Here is a 27,469-nt window from a genome sequence, read left to right on the forward strand (position 1 = left end):
TTTTTTTCCGGTGATAGAGAACAATGCTTGCATCCACGGTTGCAGCGAAAAGAATCTTTAGGTAACGCTGCTCTCCGCTGGTAGAGAAGAGAAGTCTGGGGAAATCCAGGCTTTGTTCATGTTTATGAGTGTAAGCATGTTGGCACTGGCAGTTGACAGGCGGGTACGCTTATCCGTGATGATTCCCCCAGCTGCACTAAACACTCTCTCTGACAAGACGCTAGCGGCAGGGCAAGCAAGCACCTCCAGGGCATACAGCACCAGTTCGTGCCACGTGTCCAGCTTTGACACCCAGTAGTTGTACAGAGCAGAGGCGTCAAGGAGGATGGTGGTACGATCGGTTACGTACTCCCTCATCATCTTTTTACAGTGCTCCCTCCGACTCAGCCTTGACTGGGGAGTGGTGACACAGTCTTGCTGGGGAGCCATAAAGCTGGCAAAGGCCTTGGAGAGTGTCCCCCTGCCTGCGCTGAACATGCTGCCTGATCTCCGCGCCTCCCCTGCTACTTGGCCCTCAGAACTGCGCCTTCTGCCACTAGCGCTGTCAGATGGGAAGTTTACCATCAGTTTGTCCACCAGGGCCCTGTGGTATTGCATCACTCTCGAACCCCTTTCCTCTTCGGGAATGAGAGTGGAAAGGTTCTCCTTATACCGTGGGTTGAGCAGTGTGTACACCCAGTAATCCGTAGTGGCCAGAATGCGTCTAATGCGAGGGTCATGAGAAAGGCATCCTAACATGAAGTCAGCCATGTGTGCCAGGGTACCTGTACGCAACACATCACTGTCCTCAATAGGAAGATCACTTTCAGGATCCTCCTCCTCCACAGGCCATACACGCTGAAAGGATGACAGGCAAGCAGCATGGGTACCCTTTGCAGTGAGCCCAGCTGTCTCTTCCCCCCTCCTCCTCCTCAGGCTCCTCCCCCTCCTCCTCCTCCAAAACACACTGAGATATAGACATGAGGGTGCTCAGACTATCCAGCGACATACTGTCTTCCCCCGTCTCCTGTTCCGACCGCAAAGCGTCAGCCTTTATGCTTTGCAGGGAACTTCTCAACAAGCATAGTAGAGGAATGGTGATGCTAATGATTGCAGCATCGCCGCTCACCATCTGGATAGACTCCTCAAAGTTTCCAAGGACCTGGCAGATATCTGCCATCCATGCCCACTCCTCTGTAAAGAATTAAGGAGGCTGACTCCCACTGCGTCACCCATGTTGGAGTTGGTATTCCACTATAGCTCTACATTGCTCATACAGCCTGGCCAACATGTGGAGCGTAGAGTTCCACCGTGTGGGCATGTCGCACAGCAGTCAGTGCACTGGCAGATTAAACCAATGTTGCAGGGTCCGCAGGGTGGCAGCGTCTGTGTTGGATTTGCGGAAGGAAGTCTGACAAGTGTGGGTAGTTTTTCAGAAACCGCTGAACCACCAAAGTAAAGACGTGGGCCAGGCATGGCACGTGCGTGAGGCTACCAAGCTGCAGAGCCGCCACCAGGTTGCGGCCGTTGTCACACACGACCATGCCCAGTTGGAGGCTCAGTGGCGAAAGCCAGCAGTCGGTCTGCTCTGTCAGACCCTGCAACAGTTCATGGGCTGTGTGCCTCTTCTCTCCTAAGCTGATTAGTTTCAGCACGGCCTGCTGACGCTTGCCCACCGTTGTGCTGCCGTTCCGTACGACACCAACTGCTGGCGACGTGCTGCTGACACATCTTAATTGCGAGGTAGAGGTTGCGTAGGAGGAGGAGGGGGGGGGGGAGGTTTAGTGGAGGTGGCATACACCGCCGCAGATACCAGCACCGAGCTGGGGCCCGCTATTCCGGGGGTGGGTAGGACGTGAGCGGTCCCAGGCTCTGACTCCGTCCCAGCCTCCACTAAATTCATCCAATGTGCCGTCAGGGAGATATAGTGGCCCTGCTCGCCTATGCTTGTCCACGTGTCCGTTGTTAAGTGGACCTTGGCAGTAACCGCGTTGGTGAGGGCGCGTACAATGTTGCGGGAGACGTGGTTGTGCAGGGCTGGGACAGCACACCGTGAAAAATAATGGCGACTGGGAACCGAGTAGTGCGGGGTCGCCGCGATCATGTTTTTGAAAGCCTCCGTTTCCACAAGCCTGTACAGCAGCATCTCCAGGCTGATCAATTTGGCAATGTGCACGTTTAAAGCTGGAGCGTGCGGGTGCGTGGTGGCGTATTTGCACTTTCGCTCCAACGCTTGTGCTAGCGACAGCTGGACGCTGCGCTGAGAGACATTGCTGGATGGGGCCGAGGACAGCGGAGGTGAGGGTGTGGGTGCAGGCCGGGAGATGGTCGTGCCTGTGTCCTGAGAGGGGGGTTGGATCTCAGTGGCAGGTTGGGGCACAGGGGGAGAGGCAGTGGTGCAAACCGGAGGCAGTGAACAGCCTTCGTCCCACCTTGTGGGGTGCTTGGCCATCATATGCCTGCGCATGCTGGTGGTGGTGAGGCTGGTGGTGGTGGCTCCCCGGCTGATCTTGGCACGAAAAACCTTGCACACCACAGTTCGTCGGTCGTCTGCACTCTCAGTGAAAAACTGCCACAGCTTTGAGCACCTCGGCCTCTGCAGGGTGGCATGACGCGAGGGGGCGCTTTGGGAAACAGTTGGTGGATTATTCGGTCTGGCCCTGCCTCTACCCCTGGCCACCGCACTGCCTCTTCCAACCTGCCCTGCTGCTGCACTTGCCTCCCCCTCTGAAGACCTGTCCTCAGTAGGCTTAGCAAACCAGGTGGGGTCAGTCACCTCATCGTCCAGTGGCTCTTCCTCCGAATCCTCTGTGCGCTCCTCCCTCGGACTTACTGCCCTTACTACAGCCTCACTGATAGACAACTGTGTCTCATCATCATCATCAACCTCCTCACCCACTGAAAGCTCTTGAGACAGTTGCCGGAAGTCCCCAGCCTCATTACCCGGACCCTGAGACTTTCCAAAGGTTGGGCATCGGTTACAAAAAAACTCCTCAGGTGGGAGAGGAACCATTTTTTCCCAATCAGGGCAGGGGCCTGATAACAGTTCCTGGGAGTCTGCCTGCTCATCAGAATGTGTCATTTTCATGGAGTGAGGAGGCTGGGAGGAAGGAGGAGCAGCAGCAAGAGGATTCAGAGTTGCAGTAGTGGACGGCGTAGAAGACTGGGTGGTCGATAGATTGCTGGATGCACTTTCTGCCATCCACGATAGGACCTGTTCACACTGCTCATTTTGTAATAAAGGTCTACAACGTGGACCCAAAAATTGTCATATGAAGTTGGGGACCCCAGAAACTTTCCTCTCTCCTAATCCCGCAGCAGCCGGCTGTGATTCACCTGGACCAGGAACTCAGCCTATGCCCACACTCTCACTTGAAACTCTGCGTCCTCGCCCGCATCCATGTCCTCTAGCCCTACCTCTACCCCTCAGCATGGTGGATTACGAATAGGGCAGACACTGAGCGGTGTAAAAAATTTGGGGAATTATTGGCACGCAGTTGGTGGCTGACAGCAGCCACGCAGTGAAATGCACAGGGTCACAGGTAGCCGTAAGAAGGATTTAAAAAAAAAAATTTTTTGGAAATGCAATGCAGGATATATAGCGTGTATCTGACTTTCCCTCTATCGGGGGCTGTCGCTGTACGCTGTGCGTGCAGTTGACGGCAGACACAGAGCGGGGTAAAAATTTTTTGAATTATTGGCATGCAGTTGGAGGCAGACAGCGCTTATGTTACGCAAACTGCAGCCAGAAATAAATTATACGGAAGGCTGCAAGCAGGCCTAGCTGTGCAATAGTGAGGTACTACAACTCCCAGCAGCCACGCAGTTAAATGCACACGGTCACAGGTAGCCCTAAGAAGGACCGTTGGGGTTCTTGTAGACAGGATTCCACACTACCACTGTCCCTGCCTCACCACCATTCTCCCTATACTATGTAGTACAGACTGCAGCATGAGAACGCTATAGCCTGCACGTCCGATGTAAAAAAAAAAAGAAAAAAGGGCAAAACTGCTACCAGCAGCCACAACAGTAATGCACTAGGTCAGATGTGGCCCTAAGAAGGACCGTTGGGGTTCTTGTAGACAGGATTCCACACTACCAGTGTCCCTGCCTCACCACCACTCTCCCTATACTATGTAGTACAGACTGCAGCCTGAGAACGCTATAGCCTGCACGCCTGATATAAAAAAAAAAATTGCAAAACTGCTACCAGCAGCCATAACAGTAATGCACTAGGTCAGATGTGGCCCTAAGAAGGACCGTTGGGGTTCTTGTAGATGCTAACACTATCCCTGAATGAGCAACAGCACCTTCCCTAATCTCTACCAGCGTGTGTCTGAGGCGAGCCGCGGACGGGCCCACTTTATATGCTGGGCGGTCACTTGATCTCACCAGCCACTCACTGCAGGGGGGTGGGATAGGGCTGGAACGTCACAGGAGGAAGTTGTAATGTCTTCCCTGCATGTCTATTGGCCAGGAAATGGCGCAAAACTTTCAGGGAAGGAAATGGTATTGACTCGAGTACCGCGTGGTGCTTGTCTCGAGTAACGAGCATCTCGAGTACCCTAATACGCGAACGAGCATCAAGCTCGGATGAGTACGCTCGCTCATCTCTAGTATTAATATAGAGTATATACGATGTTTTGATGATCTTTTATTCAATTTTCTTGAGGGGCTGGATGACAAAGTAAAATTCAATTCTAAGATTGCATATTTTCTCTTGTAGCATTCACTGTGAGCGATAAATTACACAAGATTTTCATATTTCTGACTTTTACGGATGTGGTGCTATCGATTTACGTTATTTTTTTCATTGTTTTAATTTTTTAAAAATGAAAACTGGGAAACCGGGGCTTTTGGAACAGTTTATCTAATAGAATATTTTTCTTAAACTTTTATTTTACTTTTTGGAAGTTCCCACAGGATACTTGGACTTGCGATTATCTCATCATTTGCACAATATGCAACCCATTGACAAGCTGTTGTTGTGTAAGGCCAAATAGGATGCCATAGGGGGCCCTCCTCTGGCCAGCTGCTTAATATCAGGTGAGCATTCACTGCAACACTTAAAGGGGTTTTTCCATGACTTAAAATTACTTCACAACCACTTTGTCCTTCCTGGGTGTTGCTGATCAGGACATGTGACTGCTACAGCCAATCACTGGACACAGCAGTGAGATTCTGTAGCCAGTGATTGGCTGCCACAGTCACATGTCCTGATCAGCAATAACCAGGAAGGACATAGTGGTTGCGCACAGAACCATATTTGCCACTAAGTGCGTCACACACAGTAAGTATAAAGAATTAAGTGTCATGTTGGGTTTGTCACTGTGGGAAGGGAGGTGGGGGGCAAGCTGCATGGGTAACTTTTGAGCTGCTGGTTTCTGGGCACAAATATCAGAGGCTTGTGTCTTATTGAATGAAAATGTACATTATTTTTGTCTTTGCTTTTTATTTCTGCTTGTGTGCAAAATGAGTGTAATTATTGTACATATATGCATATTGTGTACATGTGTGCGATGTGTATGATATATATGTGCAGAACATGTGTGTATGTAATGATATAATGGCATAAGCATGTGTACTTAAAGGGGTTGTCCCGCGGCAGCAAGTGGGTCTATACACTTCTGTATGGCCATATTAATGCACTTTGTAATGTACATTGTGCATTAATTATGAGCCATACAGAAGTTATAAGAAGTTTTTCACTTACCTGCTCCGTTGCTAGCGTCCTCGTTTCCATGGAGGCCGTCTAATTTTCGGCGTCTAATGGGCAAATTAGACGCGCTTGCGCAGTCCGGGTCTTCTTCTTTTCTCAATGGGGCTCCGTGTAGCTCCATGTAGCTCCGCCCCGTCACGTGCCGATTCCAGCCAATCAGGAGGCTGGAATCGGCAATGGACCGCACAGAAGCCCTGCGGTCCACCGAGGAAGAAGATCCCGGCGGCCATCTTCAACCGGTAAGTAAGAAGTCACCGGAGCGCGGGGATTCAGGTAAGCGCTGTCCGGTGTTCTTTTTTAACCCCTGCATCGGGGTTGTCTCGCGCCGAACGGGGGGGGGGGGTTGAAAAAAAAAAACCCGTTTCAGCGCGGGACAACCCCTTTAATGTATATATGTGTGCCTGGGTATGCTTATATGTAGCTGAGTTGATGAGGATTTTACACTGTAGAAAATCTGCTCCAAAATCTGCATCAATTTCAGTGCCAAAAAGTTCATCAAAAATCCGTACTATTGGCGCATTCTCTAAATGCTTTCACACTTCCATCAGGGCTGTAGGTTACAATTCCATCTCACTGTTCTGTTTTTGGAGCAGAGAGATGGAAATAAAACAGAAATAAACATTTATTTGAATATTTTCCTTTTTTAAAAAGGGAAAGCAAATGGAAAGTCTTCAGTTTACTTTCATTCCAAAAGTGGGACAAATAGACTGAATTATAAGTAATGGTCCTATCTATTCACACCAGCGTTTGCTTCTATCGGGCTGTTCCGTCATGGGTGCAGCTAAATGGAAAGAAAACGCTTTCGTTTCTCTAGTTTCAATTTATTTGTTAGTTTTCCGTTGCCATTTCGTTTTTTAAACTGAAGCAAAAGCACAGACGGCTGCACTTCCTTTCCAGTTCAAAAACTTGAACCAATATAGATTGCAACATTTCAATTTTATCAACATAGCTTTCCATTTTCTACCATTGAAAGCAATCCATTTCCATATTTCATTTCTTTCCATTCAGCGGCTCCCACAACGGATCAGCTAGATGGAAACGAAAAACACTAGTGTGAACTCAGCCTAAGGCAGTGGAATCCCACCCTGCCCGTGGTCATAGACACATATTTACCTGTGCGGGTCTCCTGCGTCCCATCAGCATCTTCTTTCTTTTTCACTGCAGATGTGTGTGGAAGCGCCGTCTGGCTGCCGCGCAGAATATTTTTCTTTTTTTTGAACTCCTGCCTTGACTCGGTATCTGTGGCTTTCATTGACTATAATGGAAGCCGTTCGTGCGGGATCCGCAGCAAAATGGAGCATGCTGGAATTTGTTTTCCGGACCTAAAGGTCGGCTTGATTAGCAGATCTTCCGCGTGGGTGGCCCACGCAAATCCGCCTCTGGACATGAGGCATGAGGCCTAAGGCTTCCTACACATAGGAGAGCGTGATATCAGACCAAGAAACTTGGTCCAATATCGCTCTCTTGAATAAGCGAGGTACCCATGGATGTGATGGAGGATCAGCAAGTATTTCCCATGGTTTCCAATGGGAAACCTTGCATCGCACTCGCATACACATCACACGCTGTACAATGTGTTTTACAGTCCCATTGAAAACAATGGGTGATGTGTATGTGTGTATGTAATGAGTATTATGGCATAAGCATATGTACATAATGTATATATGTGTACTGTGTATAAATATATATGAGTGTCAGGGTATGTTCACATGTAGCTGAATTGATGTGGATTTTACGCTGCAGAAAATCTGCATCAATTTCCTAAGATCATGACAACAGTGGGAATGTTACAGGAAAATTAATCAACAATGAAGAAATTGAAGAAATTCAAGAATTCTTCCTCAGATCGAAAAACAAAGACATAAGCATTGCAACGATATGCCGGATAATCAACACAATCATCTATCCAATTACAACTTATGGCTGCGAAAGTTGGATACTGAAGAAATGGACCAGATGCCTCGAACTTTGGTTCTGGAGGAAACTCCTATAAATTCATTGGACCGCTAAGATCAAACAAAACAGTCCAACACCACATCAAACCAAAGTTTTCATTGCAGGGCAAAGTTATGAAACAGAGACTCTAATACTTCAGCCACATAATGCTAGTTAATTCATCAAAAACATTCATAATGCTTGCAGTGGTCATCGGCAAAAGAAGCCCTGGACGCCAAAGAACGTACTAGCTTTGTACTATCAAAGCCGACAGCAGCATGAAAAAGAATGAACTGAAAGAAGCAGTACAGAATAGAACCGCGCGGAGAGCGCTAATCCATTAAGTGTCCGAGAGTCAGCCCTGACTAAATGGATAAAGATAGAATAGATATATGTACAGTACGCATATATTGTATTTCAGCCGCACTTCAGTAGCGGTGAGCGATTCCAGCAACCTCATTGATTGTTGGGTACACACCCCCCTTTGGAGATGTGCACGAGTGCTAGTTCACGAGCCCCACGGCCCGTGCACACGTGCTACCCAACGTGGCCCATGACATGACCGCTAGCAGCCCTGTAGGAGTGTTTCGGCGGCACCCTGCAGCGCCTGCCAGCGTTACAGTTCTACTGTGTTGTCCGCTGTTCTCACCCCCTGCCGGCTGGTATTCCCTCTTGTGAGATCAGCACAGCACTCCTGGTCACTTAATCTACTCAGCCCGGGTCTGACCACCGACTGTCCGCACCGATCCAGCCATCTATAATAAGACACACGGGATGTAGCAGATCTGCCGATCAGGATATACTTCTCCCACGCTGATTATTGAAGGGTGGAGCGGTGCGGACAGTCGGGGGTCACACCACGGCTGAGTACATTAAGTGACTGGGAGTTGCTGTGCTGATCTCACAACAGAGAACAGCAACGTGCAAGGGGTTCTAACATCGGCCAACAGAGTACAAGTTACCGACCCTCCTACGGGCCTGCTAGCGCTTATTTAACGGGCCGCGGGACTTCGTGAGGTAGCACTCATGCACATCTCCAAAGGGGGGTGTGTACCCAACAACCAATGAGGTTGTTGGAATCGCTCACCGCTACTGAAGTGTGGCTGAAATACAATATATGTGTACAGTACACGCCTGCATTCATGTGATATTTACTTATAAATTACAGTATTGCAGTTTACTAGATTTGTGAGAGATACTATGTTCACAATTCCATCAAAATTATCATTTTTTTGGTTCCAAGGAAGAGGAGAAAAAAGAATTGAGTCAGCGTCTGTATGGAGGTGTGACTCAGTTATGGAGTCAGTTTTATCATTGACCTTCTCCTCTGTTAACTCAAAAGGGAGGAAGTCATGATGAAAACTGCCAAGTGTAATTGTTCTTTTAAAGCCCACATCTGCATTCAGAGCTTCCATTTAAAGGTTCCAAAAATGCCCAAGGAAAGTCCCACATGATGGACTTTTCATCCCTTAAAATGACGGACACCTGAATGGAAACAGCACTGACCCCATTATAGGCAGTGGGGTCCATTCGGCTGCATCATAGGAGGAATTTGGCCAGGGGATTCCCCTTTCCATCTCCCATAACAGAGCATGAAAACGGAACCCCTGAACGCAGGTATAAACCGGACCTAATAGGGGCCTATTCAAGTTGAGTGCCTAGGGTAGTATGAGCTGTAAACACTCCCTGGTTGCGAAGCAATTGTAAGCCATGGGAAAACCCCTTTAAGCAGTTAAACGGCAATTATCAGCTGTTAGAACAGCTAATAGCCACTAAGTATGAAGCAAGCTTGGCTTCCGAGCCTACTTTATACCTCTCTTGCGACCCACGATGGATATATCCATCAGAGGACATTAAGGGGTTACTGTGTATCTAGTGCTGCAAGTAACAGTATGACATGAAGACAGCTTGAATGCAATGGATTAAAAACAAAAAGTACATTTTATAATGCAGAACCTTTATCTGTTAGATGCAGAATAGAAAAAAGGGTGTGGAGCAAAACCTGTTTGGGAAGAATGGCCCAGAAAAGAGGCAAGGGCCGTGGACGTTTGAATTAAGCAAGAAATTCAAGAGCTGCTGCCGACCAGAGTGAGCGTGAGTGAATGGAGAAGTACAAAAACAACCCACTGGTGGCTCAGCACAACGCTCCAAAAATAATTGAATAATCAAAACAATTAGGTTGAGATTTCTGCTTTAAAGGGGTTGTCCCGCGCCGAAACGGCTTTTTTTTTTTTTCATAGACCCCCCCCGTTCAGCGCGGGACAAACCCAAGGGACGTGATAAAAAAAAAATTATAATTTTACTTACCCGAATCCCGTCTCTGCAGCTTCTTTCTTCTTTGCAGCCAAGATGGCCACCGGGATCTTCACCCACGATGCACCGTGGGCTCTGTGCGGTCCATTGCCGATTCCAGCCTCCTGATTGGCTGGAATCGGCACACGTGACGGGGCGGAGCTACGCGATGACGCCGCTCGTGCCGAGACCCAAGAGAAGGGAGAAGACCCTTCTGCGCAAGCGCGTCTAATCGGGAGATTAGACGCTAAAATTAGACGGCACCATGGCGACGGGGACGCTAGCAACGGAACAGGTAAGTGAATAACTTCTGTATGGCTCATATTTAATGCACGATGTATATTACAAAGTGCATTAATATGGCCATACAGAAGTGTATAACCCCACTTGCTGCCGCGGGACAACCCCTTTAATTGCTCAAATAGACAACCAGTGTTGGCGTCGGCAGGCATTGGCTTGGGAGCCATGTTGGCATCGGCAGGCATTGGCTTGGAAACCATGTTGGCGTCGGCAGGCACTGGCTTGGGAGCCATGTTGGTGTCGGCAGGCATTGGCTTGGGAGCCATGTTGGCGTCGTCAGGCATTGGCTTGGGAGCCATATTGGCGTTGGCAGGCATTGGCTTTGGAGCCGTGTTGGTGTCGGCAGGCATTGGCTTGGAGGCCATGTTGGTCAATGCCGCCTATATGGAATTACATTGCGCATGGGCAGTGTATATAAGTGCAGCTGCGAAGTCACAGCATAGGAAATTTAAACAAATAGAACATCCAGCAAGACTGCACATGAGAGTGTGTGAGAAAGTGGTTTGTAGAGGGCTAGAAAAAAAATAGGATCTGCTTTTCCATAAACAGCGCTATGCCAGTTCATGGGCAGCATCTGGTATTGCATCTCATCTTTATTCAAATGAATAGAGCTAGACTGCAATACCAAGCACAGCCCAAAGACAGATGTGTCTTTTTTTCCAGTCCTGGTCAAACCCCCTTTAAATGTGATTAATAGAGATGAGCGAACGTGCTCGGCCCCGCCCCTTTTTCGCCCGAATACCGCGATTTTCGAGTACTTCCGTACTCGGGCAAAAAAATTTGGGGGGCGCCGTGGCGGCGCGGGGGGTTGCAGCGGGGAGTGGGGGGGAGAGGGAGAGAGAGAGGGCTCCCCCCTGTTCCCCGCTGCTACCCCCCGCACCGCCGCGCCTCTCCCCGCCCCCCGGCGCCCCCCGAATCTTTACGCGCGAGTACTGAAGTACTCGAAAATGGCGGTACTCGGGTGCGTAAGTACTCATTACGAGTACGTTCGCTCATCTCTAGTGATTAATATGTACATAAATCAAAACTCCGATACGAGTCTGGAACTCTGTACAAATCTACCTGTTCATAGGTAGCAGAATCATCAAATTCACTTTCTGTATTTAAGGGGTATTCTGGAGACTGAGCCTTTTTTTTAAATTATCACCCATCCACTAGATAGGTAAAGGCTGAAAGATTGTGGGGGTCCCATTTCCCCATTCACATTGTACTCCGCAATCTCTGGCTGTCTACTTAAAAATGAATGAAGCAGCACTGCACATGCACAACTGCATTTGATATCCTCCTCACTACGAGACCCTGTTCTCGAGATTTGTGGGGTTCCTAGCCATCAGAGCCCCACCAATCTAAATATTGGCTCTCTGCTTGGAGCAGGAAGGACAGATGTGTTGGCTTAGCGCTGCTGCCTTGTGGTGCTGGAGTTCTAGGCTTGAATCTGACCTTGATGGAGATTTGAACCTGGGGCCTCACCGCCACCACCTCCACTGTTCAAAAATCGTTCGCGAGACCAAATTAGAGAACCCAATTAAACTTGTATTGATTTTAATGGAAGTGCCTATTGGGAGTCCAGATTCACAATAAGTCTGGATTTTAAATAATTGCTCAACATTAGTCTCAAAAGCTGGACCTGGGCCTCAGTTGCAAAACCAGAAACACCCCATGGATAAGGATCGCTCTTATTAAAAAAACAAAAACAATTCAACCGCATGCAAAAAATACTCATAAGACCTCAGGTCAAAATATTTGTCTTTAACAGAAATAATATGATTATTGCTAAACATAGCTAATATGCGTAGATCTAGCTAAATTATTAGATACTGTTATTGTAAGGCTAAAAATAAATCTATTTGGACTGGTAAAGAGAGTGGAGGATTATCTGAAACGTGTAAAGAAATTCCAGGCAGTGAGTGACGCAAAAGAGATCGAGATTACAAAGAAAAAAATCATGATATTTAACACCTACATAGAACCTATAAGAATCGAGACTTGAGGCTAGAATGACAAGATATAGTCACTCTGCCTCCTCTCTTTCACTTTATCTTTATCTGTGCTTACATGTAGTTACTTTCCAGTATGTTTACAGTTTTTAGAAGGTTACCGGGTTCATAAACTACAATCTACTATCTGATGGGCGCTGTACCCCTCTAATCCATAGTGGATAAGACAGCAAAAAGCAATGGCTGGGTAGCTGTCCATTCCGGAGGTATTGGATAGTGGTTTTGCTGTGTACACATCACATTTTTAGAGTTTTCTTTGTGGAAAGGTTTGTATGGTTTAGGAAAGCCAGTTTGAAATGCCATCACATCTGCATTGGAACCAAAATACTGGAAGAAAAAGGTTCTGTCTTAAAGCCAGGCAGCTGAGTGAAGACCGAACGGACCCCATTATAGTCAATGGAGTCCATTTGGCACTGTTCGGTTTTGTCCTGAGCCCTTCGGCAGCATGGATTCTCTTTTCTTGAACCCCGAGCGCACGTGTGACACCACCCTTACTATGGAATTTTAGTTGAAATGTATCAATAATAGAGATGAGCGAACGTACTCGTCCGAGCTTGATGCTCGGGCGAATATTAGGGTGTTCGGGATGCTCGTTACTCTTAACGAGCACCACGCGATGTTCGGGTTACTTTCACTTTCATCTCTGAGACGTTAGCGTGCTTTTCTGGCCAATTACAACTTCCCCCTGTGATGTTCCAGCCCTATACCACCCCCCTGCTGTGAGTGGCTGGGGAGATCAGGTGTCACCCGAGTATAAAAGTCGGCCCCTCCTGCGGCTCGCCTCAGATGCGTTGTGACAGAGATCAGGGACAGTGGTATCGTGTTGGAGCTGCTGTAGGGAGAGTGTTAGGAGTTAGTGTAGGCTTCAAGAACCCCAACGGTCCTTCTTAGGGCCACATCTAACCATGTGCAGTACTGTGGAGGCTGCCTTTTGCAGTGGTGCACATTTTTTTTTTTCCAAATCGGCCGTGCAGAGCATTGCGCCCTGCAGTAATACTACAGGGACAGAAGTGGTGGTTAGGCAGGGAAAGTGTTAGGAGTTAGTGTAGGCTTCAAGAACCCCAACAGTCCTTCTTAGGGCCACATCTAACCGTGTGCAGTACTGTGGAGGCTGCTGTTAGCAGTGTTGCACTTTTTTTTTTTTTCAAAATCGTCCGTGCAGAGCATTGCGCCCTGCAGTAATACTCCAGGGACAGAATTGTGTAGGCAGGGCCAGAAGACATATTTTATTGATTGAATATAGGCAGTGGGCCTTTCCTTTAAAAAAAAAGGGCAAAAATTCTATTTGGCCTGCCTGTGACTGTCCTCAGCGTTCTGGGTACGTGTGTGCTGGGTGGAGAACGTAAAAAAAATCATACGCAGCCAGCTAAGTTTAACAGCAGGCTTGCGCCAATTTATTTCCTGGCTGGGAAATCACCGCTCTGCTGCAGTTAATAACAGTGCAACACTGCAGTTCTGTGACACACAGCAGGGCCACACAACACATTTATTAATTGATTGAATATAGTCAGTGGGCCTTTCCTTTAAAAAAAAAGGGCAAAAATTCTATTTGGCCTGCAGGCTTGCGCCAATTTATTTCCTGGCTGGAAAATCACCGCTCTGCTGCAGTTAATAACAGTGCAACACTGCAGTTCTGTGACACACAGCAGGGCCACAACACATTTATTATTGATTGAATATAGTCAGTGGGCCTTTCCTTTAAAAAAAAAGGGCAAAAATTCTATTTGGCCTGCCTCTGACAGTCCTCAGCGTTCTGGGTACGTGTGTGCTGGGTGGAGAACGTAAAAAAAATCATACGCAGCCAGCTAAGTTTAACAGCAGGCTTGAGCCAATTTATTTCCTGGCTGGGAAATCACCGCTCTGCTGCAGTTAATAACAGTGCAACACTGCAGTTCTGTGACACACAGCAGGGCCACAACACATTTATTATTGATTGAATATAGTCAGTGGGCCTTTCCTTTAAAAAAAAAGGGCAACAATTCTATTTGGCCTGCCTCTGACAGTCCTCAGCGTTCTGGGTACGTGTGTGCTGGGTGGAGAACGTAAAAAAAAAAATCATACGCAGCCAGCTAAGTTTAACAGCAGGCTTGCGCCAATTTATTTCCTGGCTGGGAAATCACCGCTGTGCTGCAGTTAATAACAGTGCAACACTGCAGTTCTGTGACACACAGCAGGGCCACAACACATTTATTATTGATTGAATATACGCAGTGGGCCTTTTCTTTTTAAAAAAAAGGGCAAAAATTCTATTTGGCCTTCAGGCTTGCGCCAATTTATATCCTGGCTGGGAAATCACCGCTCTGCTGCAGTTAATAACAGTGCAACACTGCAGTTCTGTGACACACTGCAGGGCCACAACACATTTATTATTGATTGAATCTAGGCAGTGGGCCTTTCCTTTAAAAAAAAGGGCAAAAATTCTATTTGGCCTGCAGGCTTGCGCCAATTTATTTCCTGGCTGGGAAATCACCGCTCTGCTGCAGTTAATAACAGTGCAACACTGCAGTTCTGTGACACACAGCAGGGCCACAACACATTTATTATTGATTGAATATAGTCAGTGGGCCTTTCCTTTAAAAAAAAAAAGGGCAAAAATTCTATTTGGCCTGCCTCTGACAGTCCTCAGCGTTCTGGGTACGTGTGTGCTGGGTGGAGAACTTAAACAAAAATCATACGCAGCCAGCTAAGTTTAACAGCAGGCTTGCGCCAATTTATTTCCTGGCTGGGAAATCAAATCACTGGTAATACAGCATGCTGAGGGGTAGGGGTAGGCCTAGAGGACGTGGACGCGGCCGAGGACACGTAGGCCCAAGTGAGGGTGTGGGCACAGGCCGAGCTCCTGATCCAGGTGTATCGCAGCCGACTGCTGCGCGATTAGGAGAGAGGCACGTTTCTGGCGTCCCCACATTCATCGCACAATTAATGGGTCCACGCGGGAGACCTTTATTAGAAAATGAGCAGTGTGAGCAGGTCCTGTCGTGGATGGCAGAAAGTGCTTCGAGCAACCTATCATCCACCCACAGTTCTGCGCCGTCCAGTGCTGCAAATCCGAATCCTCTGTCTGCTGCTCCTCCTTCCTCCCAGCCTCCTCACTCCACTACAATGACACATGCTCAGGAGCGGGAAGACTCCCAGGAACTGTTCTCGGGCCCCTGCTCAGATTGGGCAGCAGTGGTTCCTCTCCCACCAGAGGAGTTTATCGTCACTGATGCCCAACCATTGGAAAGTTCCCGGGGTCCGGGGGATGAGGCTGGGGACTTCCGGCAACTGTCTCAAGACCTTTCAGTGGGTGAGGAGGACGATGACGATGAGACACAGTTGTCTATCGGTGAGGTAGTAGTAAGGGCAGTAAGTCCGAGGGAGGAACGCACAGAGGATTCTGAGGAAGAGCAGCAGGACGATGAGGTGACTGACCCCACCTGGTTTGCAACGCCTACTCAGGACAGGTCTTCAGAGGGGGAGGCAAGGGCAGCAGCAGAGCAGGTTGGAAGAGGCAGTGCGGTGTCCAGGGGTAGAGGCAGGGCCAGACCGAATAATCCACTAACTGTTTACCAAAGCGCACCCTCGCGCCATGCCACCCTGCAGAGGCCGAGGTGCTCTAAGGTCTGGCAGTTTTTCACAGAGACGCCTGATGACCGACGAACAGTGGTGTGCAACCTTTGTCGCGCCAAGATCAGCTGGGGAGCCACCACCAACAGCCTCACCACCACCAGCATGCGCAGACATATGATGGCCAAGCACCCCACAAGGTGGGACGAAGGCCGTTCACCGCCTCCGGTTTGCACCGCTGCCTCTCCCCCTGTGCCGCAACCTGCCACTGAGATCCAACCCCCCTCTCAGGACACAGGCACTACCGTCTCCTGGCCTGCACCCACACCCTCACCTCCGCTGTCCTCGGCCCCATCCAGCAATGTCTCGCACCGCACCGTCCAGCCGTCGCTAGCGCAAGTGTTTGAGCGCAAGCGCAAGTACGCCGCCACGCACCCGCACGCTCAAGCGTTAACCGTCCACATAGCCAAATTTATCAGCCTTGAGATGCTGCCGTATAGGGTTGTGGAAACGGAGTCCTTCAAAAGTATGATGGCGGCGGCGGCCCCGCGCTACTCAGTTCCCAGTCGCCACTACTTTTCCCGATGTGCCATCCCAGCCCTGCACAACCACGTCTCCCGCAACATTGTGCGCGCCCTCACCAACGCGGTTACTGCCAAGGTCCACTTAACAACGGACACGTGGACAAGCACAGGCGGGCAGGGCCACTACATCTCCCTGACGGCACATTGGGTGAATTTAGTGGAGGCTGGGACAGAGTCAGAGCCTGGGACCGCTCACGTCCTACCCACCCCCAGAATTGCGGGCCCCAGCTCGGTGGTGGTATCTTCGGCGGTGTATGCTTCCTCCACTAAAGCACCCTCCTCCTCCTCCGCAACCTCTGTCTCGCAATCTGGATGTGTCAGCAGCAGCAGGACGTCGCCAGCAGTCGGTGTCGCGCGGCGTGGCAGCACAGCGGTGGGCAAGCGTCAGCAGGCCGTGCTGAAACTACTCAGCTTAGGAGATAAGAGGCACACGGCCCACGAACTGCTGCGGGGTCTAACAGAGCAGACCGACCGTTGGCTTGCGCCGCTGAGCCTCCAACCGGGCATGGTCGTGTGTGACAACGGCCGTAACCTGGTGGCGGCTCTGCAGCTCGGCAGCCTCACGCACGTGCCATGCCTGGCCCACGTCTTTAATTTGGTGGTTCAGCGCTTTCTGAAAAGCTACCCACGCTTGTCAGACCTGCTTGTAAAGGTGCGCCGGCTCTGCGCACATTTCCGCAAGTCCCACACGGATGCTGCCACCCTGCGCACCCTGCAACATCGGTTTAATCTGCCAGTGCACCGACTGCTGTGCGACGTGCCCACACGGTGGAACTCTACGCTCCACATGTTGGCCAGGCTCTATGAGCAGCGTAGAGCTATAGTGGAATACCAACTCCAACATGGGCGGCGCAGTGGGAGTCAGCCTCCTCAATTATTTTCAGAAGAGTGGGCCTGGTTGGCAGACATCTGCCAGGTCCTTGGAAAGTTTGAGGAGTCTACCCAGGTGGTGAGCGGCGATGCTGCAATCATTAGCGTCACCATTCCTCTGCTATGCCTCTTGAGAAGTTCCCTGCAAAGCATAAAGGTAGATGCTTTGCGCTCGGAAACGGAGGCGGGGGAAGACAGTATGTCGCTGGATTGTCAGAGCACCCTCCTGTCTATATCTCAGCGCATTGAGGAGGAGGAGGAGCATGAGGAGGATGAGGAGGAGGGGGAAGAGACAGCTTGGCCCACTGCTGACGGTACCCATGCTGCTTGCCTGTCATCCTTTCAGCGTGTATGGCCTGAGGAGGAGGAGGAGGATCCTGAAAGTGATCTTCCTAGTGAAGACAGCCATGTGTTGCGTATAGGTACCCTGGCACACATGGCTGACTTCATGTTAGGATGCCTTTCTCGTGACCCTCGCGTTGCACGCATTCTGGCCACTACGGATTACTGGGTGTACACACTGCTTGACCCACGGTATAAGGAGAACCTTTCCACTCTCATTCCCGAAGAGGAAAGGGGTTCGAGAGTGTTGCTATACCACAGCACCCTGGCGGACAAGCTGATGGTAAAATTCCCATCCGACAACGCTAGTGGCAGAAGGCGCAGTTCCGAGGGCCAGGTAGCAGGGGAGGTGCGGAGATCGAGCAGCATGTACAGCACAGGCAGTGCAACACTCTTTAAGGCCCTGGACAGCTTTATGGCTCCCCACCAAGACTGTGTCACCGCTCCCCAGTCAAGGCTGAGTCAGCGGGAGCACTGTAAAAGGATGGTGAGGGAGTACGTAGCTGATCGCACGACCGTCCTCCGTGACGCCTCTGCCACCTACAACTACTGGGTGTCGAAGCTGGACATGTGGCCTGAACTCGCGCTGTATGCCCTGGAGGTGCTTGCTTGTCCTGCGGCTAGCGTCTTGTCAGAGAGGGTGTTGAGTGCGGCTGGGGGAATCATCACAGATAAGCGTACACGCCTGTCAACCGACAGTGCCGACAGGCTGACACTCATCAAGATGAACAAAGCCTGGATTTCCCCAGACTTCTCTTCTCCACCAGCGGACAGCAGCGATACCTAAGCAATACGTAGGCTGCACCCGCGGATGGAAGCATCGTTCTCTATCACCATCCAAAACGGGGACATTTCTGCTTCATCAATCTGTGTATAATATTCCTCCTCCTCCTCCTGCTCCTCCTCCTGAAACCTCACGTAATCACGCCGAACGGGCAATTTTTCTTAGGGCCACAAGGCTCACTCATATAATTTTTCTAAACAATTTTTATACGTTTCAATGCTCTTAAAAGCGTTGAAACTTTAACTTGAACCAATTTTTCGTTAAACTGGGCTGCCTCCAGGCCTAGTTACCACTTAAGCCACATTAACCAAAGCGATTAATGGGTTTCACCTGCCATCTTGGTTGGGCATGGCCAATTTTTTCTGAGGTACATTAGTACTGTTGGTACACCAATTTTTTGGGGCCCTCACCTACAGTGTAATCATAGTAATTTCTATGTTCTTCGCCTGCACTCATGGTACAGAAAGGTGTGTGGGGTTGGCCTACACTTTAGCTACATAAATGTAACTGGGGCCTTGTCTATACTGCAGCTACTGAAATGTGAAAGAGACTGTTATCTCCCTAAACTGCTGCAATGGGAATGTTACTGGGGCCTGTCTTGAGTGCTACTATTACTGAAATGGAACTAAGACTGCGCTCCCCCTATACTGCTGCTAGTGATATGTTAGTGGGGCCTGTCCCTAATGCTACCGCTGAAATGTTAATAATTCTGGGCTCTGCCTATACCGCTGCTAATGGTATGTCACTGGGGTGTGGAAACAGAGGCTTCACAAAGACATGATGGCGGCGAGGCTATTTCCCACCAACGCTGTTACTGTTAAGGTGCATATAACCACGGACACGTGGAGAGGACACATAGTGCCTCCAAAACATCCCCCTCCTCCTCCAACAATGAAAACATTCTTGGCAAATACCTTTGCATTGGTCCGTCTGGTGGCAGTCCAAGAATTTCACCTTTAACGACACAACAAGAGAGCACCACCACCATCCCCCCGCCACGACCCACTTAATCCTGGCCACATTCCGAAAACCAACTACATAAAACCGCGCTACTAGGTCCGCAGTCACCACCACATTACCACCAACGAGGTTACTGTTAAGGTACATATTACCAGTCTGACTGGGGCATGCAGTGTGGGCCGAAGCCCACCTGTATTGTATCTGACGTTAGCTCTGCTGAGTAGGGCACTGCAATGGGATATATCTATGTACCGCCGGTGGGTTCCAGGGAGCCACCCATGCTGTGGGTCCACACGGAGTTGTAACTGCATCTGTCCACTTGTAAAGAACCCCAGTCTGACTGGGGCATGCAGTGTGGGCCGAAGCCCACCTGCATTAACCACGACATTACCTCAGCTGTGATGGGCAATGCAATGGGATTTATTTATGTACCACCAGTGGGTTCCAGGGAGCCACCCATGCTGTGGGTCCACAGGGAGTTGTTACTACATCTGTCCACTTGTAAAGAACCCCAGTTTGACTGGGGCATGCAGTGTGGGCCGAAGCCCACCTGCATTAACCACGACATTACCTCAGCTGTGATGGGCAATGCAATGGGATTTATTTATGTACCACCGGTGGGTTCCAGGGAGCCACCTATGCTGTAGGTGCACACGGAGTTGAACCTACATCTGTCCACTTGTAAAGAACCCCAGTCTGACTGGGGCATGCAGTGTGGGCCGAAGCCCACCTGTATTGTATCTGACGTTAGCTCTGCTGAGTAGGGCACTGCAATGGGATATATTTATGTACCGCCGGTGGCTTCCTGGCACCCACCCATGCGGTGGGTCCACAGGGAGTTGTTACTACATCTGTCCACTTGTAAAGAACCCCAGTCTGACTGGGGCATGCAGTGTGGGCCGAAGCCCACCTGCATTAACCACGACATTACCTCAGCTGTGATGGGCAATGCAATGGGATATTTTTATGTACCACCGGTGGGTTCCAGGGAGCCACCCATGCTGTAGGTGCACACGGAGTTTAACCTACATCTGTCCACTTGCAAAGAACCCCAGTCAGACTGGGGCATGCAGTGTGGGCCGAAGCCCACCTGTATTAAGCACGACATTACCTCAGCTGTGATGGGCAATGCAATGGGATATTTTTATGTACCGCCGGTGGGTTCCAGGGAGCCACCCATGCTGTGGGTGCACACGGAATTCCCATTGCGGAGTTGGACCTGGCTGTGACTATTTATAAAAAACTGCGGTCTGACTGGGGCATGCAGACACCTTGACAGAATGAATAGTGTGTGGCACATAGGTTCCCCATTGCTATGCCCACGTGTGCAGCTCCAGATGGAGGTGGCACAGGATTGGATTTCTCATTGCTTCTGTACAGCATTGTGGACTATCGGCCCGCCCCTTTTATGGGGGGGGTCGCTGCCTAGCCATGCCAACCCTCTGCAGTGTGTGCCTGTTTTTCCTCTGGCAGACGCACTTATAAATAGACATGAGGGTGGCGTGGCATGAGGGCAGCTGAAGGCTGGGCAGGGACAATTTGGTGTACGCTGTGGACACTGTCGTGCGGAGGGGGGGGGGCAGCATGTAACCCAGGAGAAGTGGCAGTGGAGTGTCATCCAGGCAGTGATTGTGCTTTGTTGGAGGTAGTGTGGTGCTTAGCTAAGGTATGCCATGCTAATGAGGGCTTTTCAGAAGTAAAAGTTGTTGGGAGGGGGGGCCCCACTCTTGCCGGTATTGTGGCTTAATAGTGGGACCTGTGAACTTGAGATGCAGCCCAACATGTAGCCCCTCGCCTGCCCTATCCGTTGCTGTGTCGTTCCCATCACTTTCTTGAATTGCCCAGATTTTCACACATGAAAACCTTAGTGAGCATCGGCGAAATACAAAAATGCTCCGGTCGCCCATTGACTTCAATGGGGTTCGTTACTCGAAACGAACCCTCGAGCATCGCGATAATTTCGTCCCGAGTAACGAGCACCCGAGCATTTTGGTGCTCGCTCATCTCTAATCAATAACTTTTACTCTATTCACAACTTTCATATACTAGCCAGAACTGAGAACAACTACAGAGAGTAAGGGGATTTCACACTTTTCCGCTCCCTGCGGCCAAATGACTTAGCCTTACGACGGAACGAACAACGACGCTTGGACCCCATTAAATACAATGGGGTCCATTCGATTTCCGCTCAGCTGTCTGGCTTTTGCGACGGTATTTGAGCTGGATCTGCGGCAGAGCCTCCAACTAAAGGCTCCAATACAGATGGGAAACTACCCTATATCTCATGCTGAAGGACCCAAGAAGTCCTTGTATTACACGGACAGTCCTTAGAATTCCATTATCATGCTTAAATGCTTAAAAGGTCACTCCAGTAAAAACATGTTTCCATGCCTGCTCCCCTCACCACCAGCGCATCGTAAGGGGTTGCAGGGATCACAGTTGTGACCCGGCCCCCTAATGAACAGCGGCCCACTGGCCCTCGCCATACACTGTATAACGACCGCAGCCCACGGGCCAGCTGTGGATGGCTCTTAGAGAAAGCAGGCCATTACCTGAGACAGCCAGTAGCCAATTACATGCTGCAGACTCCACTGCTGCGCAGACCTCCCTTCCACTGAGAGACTGCAGTTGTGACTGGTCACAATTGCAGTCTATCAGTGCACTGCCAACCACGTGATTGGTCCCGGTCAGGGGTGCACTGACAGTGTCTGATAGTGGAGGACAGGTGTGGACCATGTCTTGCAACCAGTTATTTATTGTATACAATCATATATGTATAGCTGGTATATGGTATACGAGCTGTACATACATAATTATATACAGGAGATATCCAGGTTACACCAGCATGCTCCATATCACTATATACAGGGAGATGCATAACTTATACCAGCTGTACATATATAATTTTATACAGGAGATATCCAGGTTACACCAGCATGCTCTATATCACTATATACAGGGGAATGTACATATCCCTGTATATAGTGATATGGAGCATGCTGGTATAATCTGGGTATCTCCTGCATATAATTATATATGTACAGCTGGTATGAGTTATACATCTCCTGTATATAGTGATATGGACCGTGCTGGTATACCCTGTACATATATAATTATATGCAGGAGATACCCAGGTTATACCAGCATGCTCGATATCACTATATACGAGATGTATAATTTATACCAGCTGTACATATAATTATATACAGAAGATACCTAGGATACACCAGCATACTCCATGTCACTATATACAGGAGATGTATAACTTATACCAGCTGAGCATACATAAATAATTATTTACAGCGGATACCCAGATTAGGATGGTTTCACACCTGCATTGGGGATTTTGCTTTTCTGCTCGATTTGGGGAAGAGGAGAGGGAAATCCTCGCAGCCGAACAGTTCCATCTCTGGACGGAACCGAACAGTGCTGTATCTGCGCAGGCACGGGCGCAAAAGATAATCCTTCACTGTGCAAATATGTTGCGTAGGAGTGAGCGTTTTTGTGCTTATGTTCTTGTGCGGCCGCTCTAAGTTATACACCAATGACACAGGTTTTGGCACAGTTTTCGGTGCAGAATTTCTGCTGCAGAAATTCCACACCAATTCCACAACATGTGAAGTACCCGTTGGCAAATGAAATGCCAGTCATAGTAAATTCCCCCAGTCTAAATATGAAGTGCATTGGAATAAAGTTCCCCACATTCAATTCCCCTCTCTATGAAGTTTTTTGCTGTATGTGTGCTAGAAAATTGAATCTCGGTCAGCCATAACATGGAGTACATTTGCTCTATAGGACATATTGATGTCCATGTACTGTCTGTGCATTTAGCGGGCAGCCCATTGTAGCCTAAGAGCCTATACACCTGGGCAAGTTTTCACACGGGCTGATGGTTAGTGTGAAAAACATTGCTGCATGTCCTATTCTCATTCGTATTTGTCTGAATGGGATCTCACTCATACCAGTTTCTGGTATAAATTATAGTAAATTAGGTTGTGAAAGCCCCATCACTTTTGCTGGGTTTTGCCCAATTTTAAAGTGTTGAGAGAGATGAAAAATGAAAAAAAGCTGCAAATTTTGGTGCAAATACGGTGTGCACCAAACTTTGCAAGTTTGTTTTCAGGAAAATACTAGCACAGAGGCATTGATAAGACCCCCCACCCTCGCCACTGTGCAAAAGGTTCGTGTTATCTTCATAACCTTATTAAAAATTACTGTATTGTGCCCAATGAGTACCTATACTGCAGAGCTACACAGATAGTACATTATGCCTGAGGCCAGCAGTAGAGTCTATCCTAAAATCATAGCTCATCCTCGTGGCTGAGCTGCAGGTACCAGATACAACCCACGGACAAGGTGTTTTTCTGACTTTGGACAAACCCTCCTAACAAATGCAGAGCTATTAATGGGAAAGACCATTTTCTAATCTTGGACAAGTTGTTTGATTGAAATGCCCTATCATTCCCCACCTAATGTGATTTCCATCTGTAGGTTTGCACTATTGAGTTGGCTTTTACATGTTCTTTTGTTGTAGAGTAGCTTAATTGTATGTTCCATAGCAATAAAAATAGATGTTATATAGTTGTGGACATATACAAAGTGCAGAATAAAGAAAAAGGCATAAACTTGAATGATATTGACCCAGAAATGCTGTTAACTTGTTACATTGAATTTTTGGCATTAACCCCAGTAATTGCTTAGTCTTAGACAGCTTCTTATCAAATACATTACTTCAGGGTACAGAGGTTGCTGATGCATTTGTTCTTAGTCCCTGAGAAACTACCACTAGAGGGCACCAATATAATAAATGTCATGTGATAGCTGGTGGAGAGGGTATCATACCGTAGTATGCATACATGATGACTTTTCTATCTTACCCCAATACTTAGCTGAATGATCTGGAATGTTTCTTCTATCAGGAACCTCCTAGCAAACCAACCAACTTCTGATGAATGTATCTTCAGGGCTTGGCGGTACCATTTGTCTCTAGAAGTTGTTTTGCCTAGTTCTTCACCTCAGATTGGGAGTATATGATATGCAGAATGAGTGAGTCCCAAGTAAGCATCATCTATGGATGGGAGTTTTAAGTAGATTGCATTCAGATTGAATTGTTAGTTTTAAAATAAACTTCGGGTTTAATTAACTTTTGGTTCTTCAATTGGGGTCTTTGGGGTTCTGACTATGAATGAGCCACTTATACAGACACTTTACAGAATGTCCTTCTACAATACAGACAGCCCCCAGTGGTTTAACTATAGGATGTGCAGATGTTGTACCCACATCCTAGAGCCTGGAAGGAACCAAACGGCCAGTCCTCTAAATAGGAGACCACCAGCGCTATACTCTTTTGCAACATAAAATGTAAACTGAACTCTGGGTTGGGAAACCACATCAATATCACAATCAGTATTTTGCAGAAACTGAAGCAGAAACTTACGCAACAATTTGCACATACATTTGGCAGCAGTAAATACGTACAGTTAAAGGTAGAGAGCAAACCGAAAAAAGGATTGTCATGACTGCCAAGAGGATTAGATGATCTAGTGCTTCCATGCCAGACTGCTTAGCAAGTTCCATCTTGGGTGCCGTTTTGATGGAATTCCTCTGGTTTTGAATTTGGTACATCTGGTAAAGGAGTTTCATGGTACCCAAGTTGCAGATGATGATGGCTAAAACTAATAGTCCCATCAATGTACCATACAGTAAAGAGTATGCAAGTACTGATGGTTGTGAGCCCTCCACAGTCAATTGTAAAAAGCACCAGGTCCCTGGACAATACTGTTCAAATTTCCCAATGCCGAAGAATGGCATCGAACAGAAGGCAGCGCTGAAGATATATACAATCACCGGAACCAGCATTGCAAATTTTTTCGTGATATGTGTATGGTAAAAGAATGGATTTGCCAAAGCAATCCAACAATCCAAAGCCATGGCCAGAAGAATAAGCATTGGAGCCAAGCCAAAGAAAATCATGAAAAAGCTGAAGACATTACATAGAGTCCGATCCTCAGCCATCTCCACCAAGGTTTGGTTTTTGGCATAAGCAGCAGACACCATGGGACTCACCAAACATTTTCCCATAAGATTGGTCACTGTCAGACCAGTAACCAAAATATAAAACACAGAAGTTTTTTTTCTTGAGCGTAACTTGTGTTGCCATAAGATGAAGATGGCTATTATATTTCCTAGTAGACCGGCAGAAAATAGCAAAGTGCTGGGTATCACCGAATAATTCCCTTGGATGGCACGGTTATTAGAGCAAGGGTACAGATCCATGTGAAGACTCAGTATGAAGCTAAAAGTTGTCCAAAAGCCAGAATAAGGCAGAAGTTAAAGTCCGTAAGATCTGAATTACTCATCTGCGTGAAACCTGCTTTTCTTTAAGTGTGGTTCAGCTCCCAGGATATCTAAAAGAGGTGGAGAGTAGCAATTGACATGTAAAATAACGAAGGCGTATCCTATTCTGCTGTCACTGGACTGAATCCAACTAAGTAGAGTTTACAAAGAGGAAGTGTTTTAAATCTAACCAGATGTGTTTCATTGAGCACTCTGAAAACTGTAATAAAGTATCATTATGTTGCAGATCATACTGATAGGATGCGATGGCTATGCTGATGGGTTTTAAACAGATAATGTAGTTAAGGAAGCATTATGTTATACTATAAAAGGAACTCTGGAGTTTTAAGATGGATAGTGGTCATTAGCTGTGTTATCTCTTCATACTGGCTAATGTTGTTATAGTTGAAGCAGCTTGAGATGAACAAGTGGAGCTCAGTGCACTAAATAACATGTATATTACTGTCTGATTCATACCAATATCAAATCATTGCTCGCCTGCCTGCCTCCTGCTTGTGATTTGATATGGGTTTTATTTAATGTAAGCCTGCATAGGTAAGAATGTCCCAACATATCAGCGTCAGCAGTGTAGCTCAGTGGTTAATACTTCCAGCCAAGGGTTCCAATCTGACCGTGGAGCTTGCATGTTCTCTCTGTGTTTGGTTCAATTTCCATTGAGTTTCCCTTTTTCCTTCTCATATGTTTATTGACCCTAGTGTGTGTGTGTTTTGAGATAAGGAATTATTTCCCAATGGTGACAGGGACCAAAATAAGTGATGATGATGTTTGTACAGCACTGTGACATATGTTGGCACTCCGTAAGCAACAGGAAATAATATATGCCCAGATATTAACGGAATGGTTTCTCTGTAAGATCAATATTCGGTAGATATCTAATATTAAGGGGAGTCCAAATTCCTTATGCCGGTTTCACAGAGCTGAGAATCTCGTGCGAGATGTGCGTTGTGAGACTCATAAATCGTACGCAAATATGAAGCTCATTCTTTTAAATGGGGTCATCTACACGAGTGCAGGAAAAAATCGTGGCATGTCCTATCTAGTTGCGTTCCTTGGAAAGCATTGCTTATTATTTTCAGTGGGACAGTAAATCACATTGGGGTGCAAATGAGTGTGATGCGATGCATGGGAAACGCTTGCCAATCCTCTAACGTGCCTGAAGTCCACGCTGGAGGATCGCTACTTCACAGAAATGATGAGAGGCGTTTTTGCCAGAAAAACGCCTCGCATCAGTATGAAAATGCACGTTGGCAAGCGTGATATTGGGCTGAGTTTGTCATGTGTAGGTAGCCTTTCTGTTGCACTCTGAAGCCATCGATGGAACATAGCAGGCGTTATTCTGTCTGTAGCAAGGCCAAATGTCATCTCAATCAATATTAAGTGTGTTGCACGAGGAAAGCAATTTCTTGGGTTTTATACACAATAGTTCTTTCCAGGAGAAAATTATGGGTGATTTAGCCTCAGCTTCACACACCCTTAGGATTGACAGGGATCAGGACCACCGCTGATCAGCTGACCAGACGTTGCTATGGACAGCCATAACTGTCAAAATGCAGTTTGATATTGCAACCCTCTCCTAGTCACTTCAATAGAAGAGAGCTTTAAGACCAAACGAGGCCACTCTGATATGGATGGCGTGTTTACAGTTGCAGCCGTCAATAGCAGCTTCTCATTAGTTGATCAGCAAGGGGTCCAAGGAGCGGATCTCCCCTGACCTGTTTTTAGTCACCTATCCTGAGGACAGATCACCAATAGTTTTTCTTCTGGAAACCCCTTTAATAGTCACTGGATCTGAATTACAACA

General features: G+C 48.0%; 1 protein-coding gene across 1 annotated transcript in view; it reads right to left on the reverse strand.

Moving 5' to 3' along the window:
* Positions 1 to 25,680, reverse strand: part of LOC136631525 (prostaglandin D2 receptor-like) — a 45,958-nt gene extending 20,278 nt beyond the window's left edge. Inside the window, exon 1 of the mRNA XM_066605809.1 lies at positions 24,790 to 25,680. Coding sequence (XP_066461906.1) covers positions 24,790 to 25,587 — 798 coding nt within the window. The 5' untranslated portion in view covers positions 25,588 to 25,680. The remainder of the gene's footprint in view (positions 1 to 24,789) is intronic.
* Positions 25,681 to 27,469: the final 1,789 nt, after the last annotated feature.

This window comes from Eleutherodactylus coqui, chromosome 6 (genome assembly GCF_035609145.1).
Source record: "Eleutherodactylus coqui strain aEleCoq1 chromosome 6, aEleCoq1.hap1, whole genome shotgun sequence".
Taxonomy (NCBI): domain Eukaryota; kingdom Metazoa; phylum Chordata; class Amphibia; order Anura; family Eleutherodactylidae; genus Eleutherodactylus; species Eleutherodactylus coqui.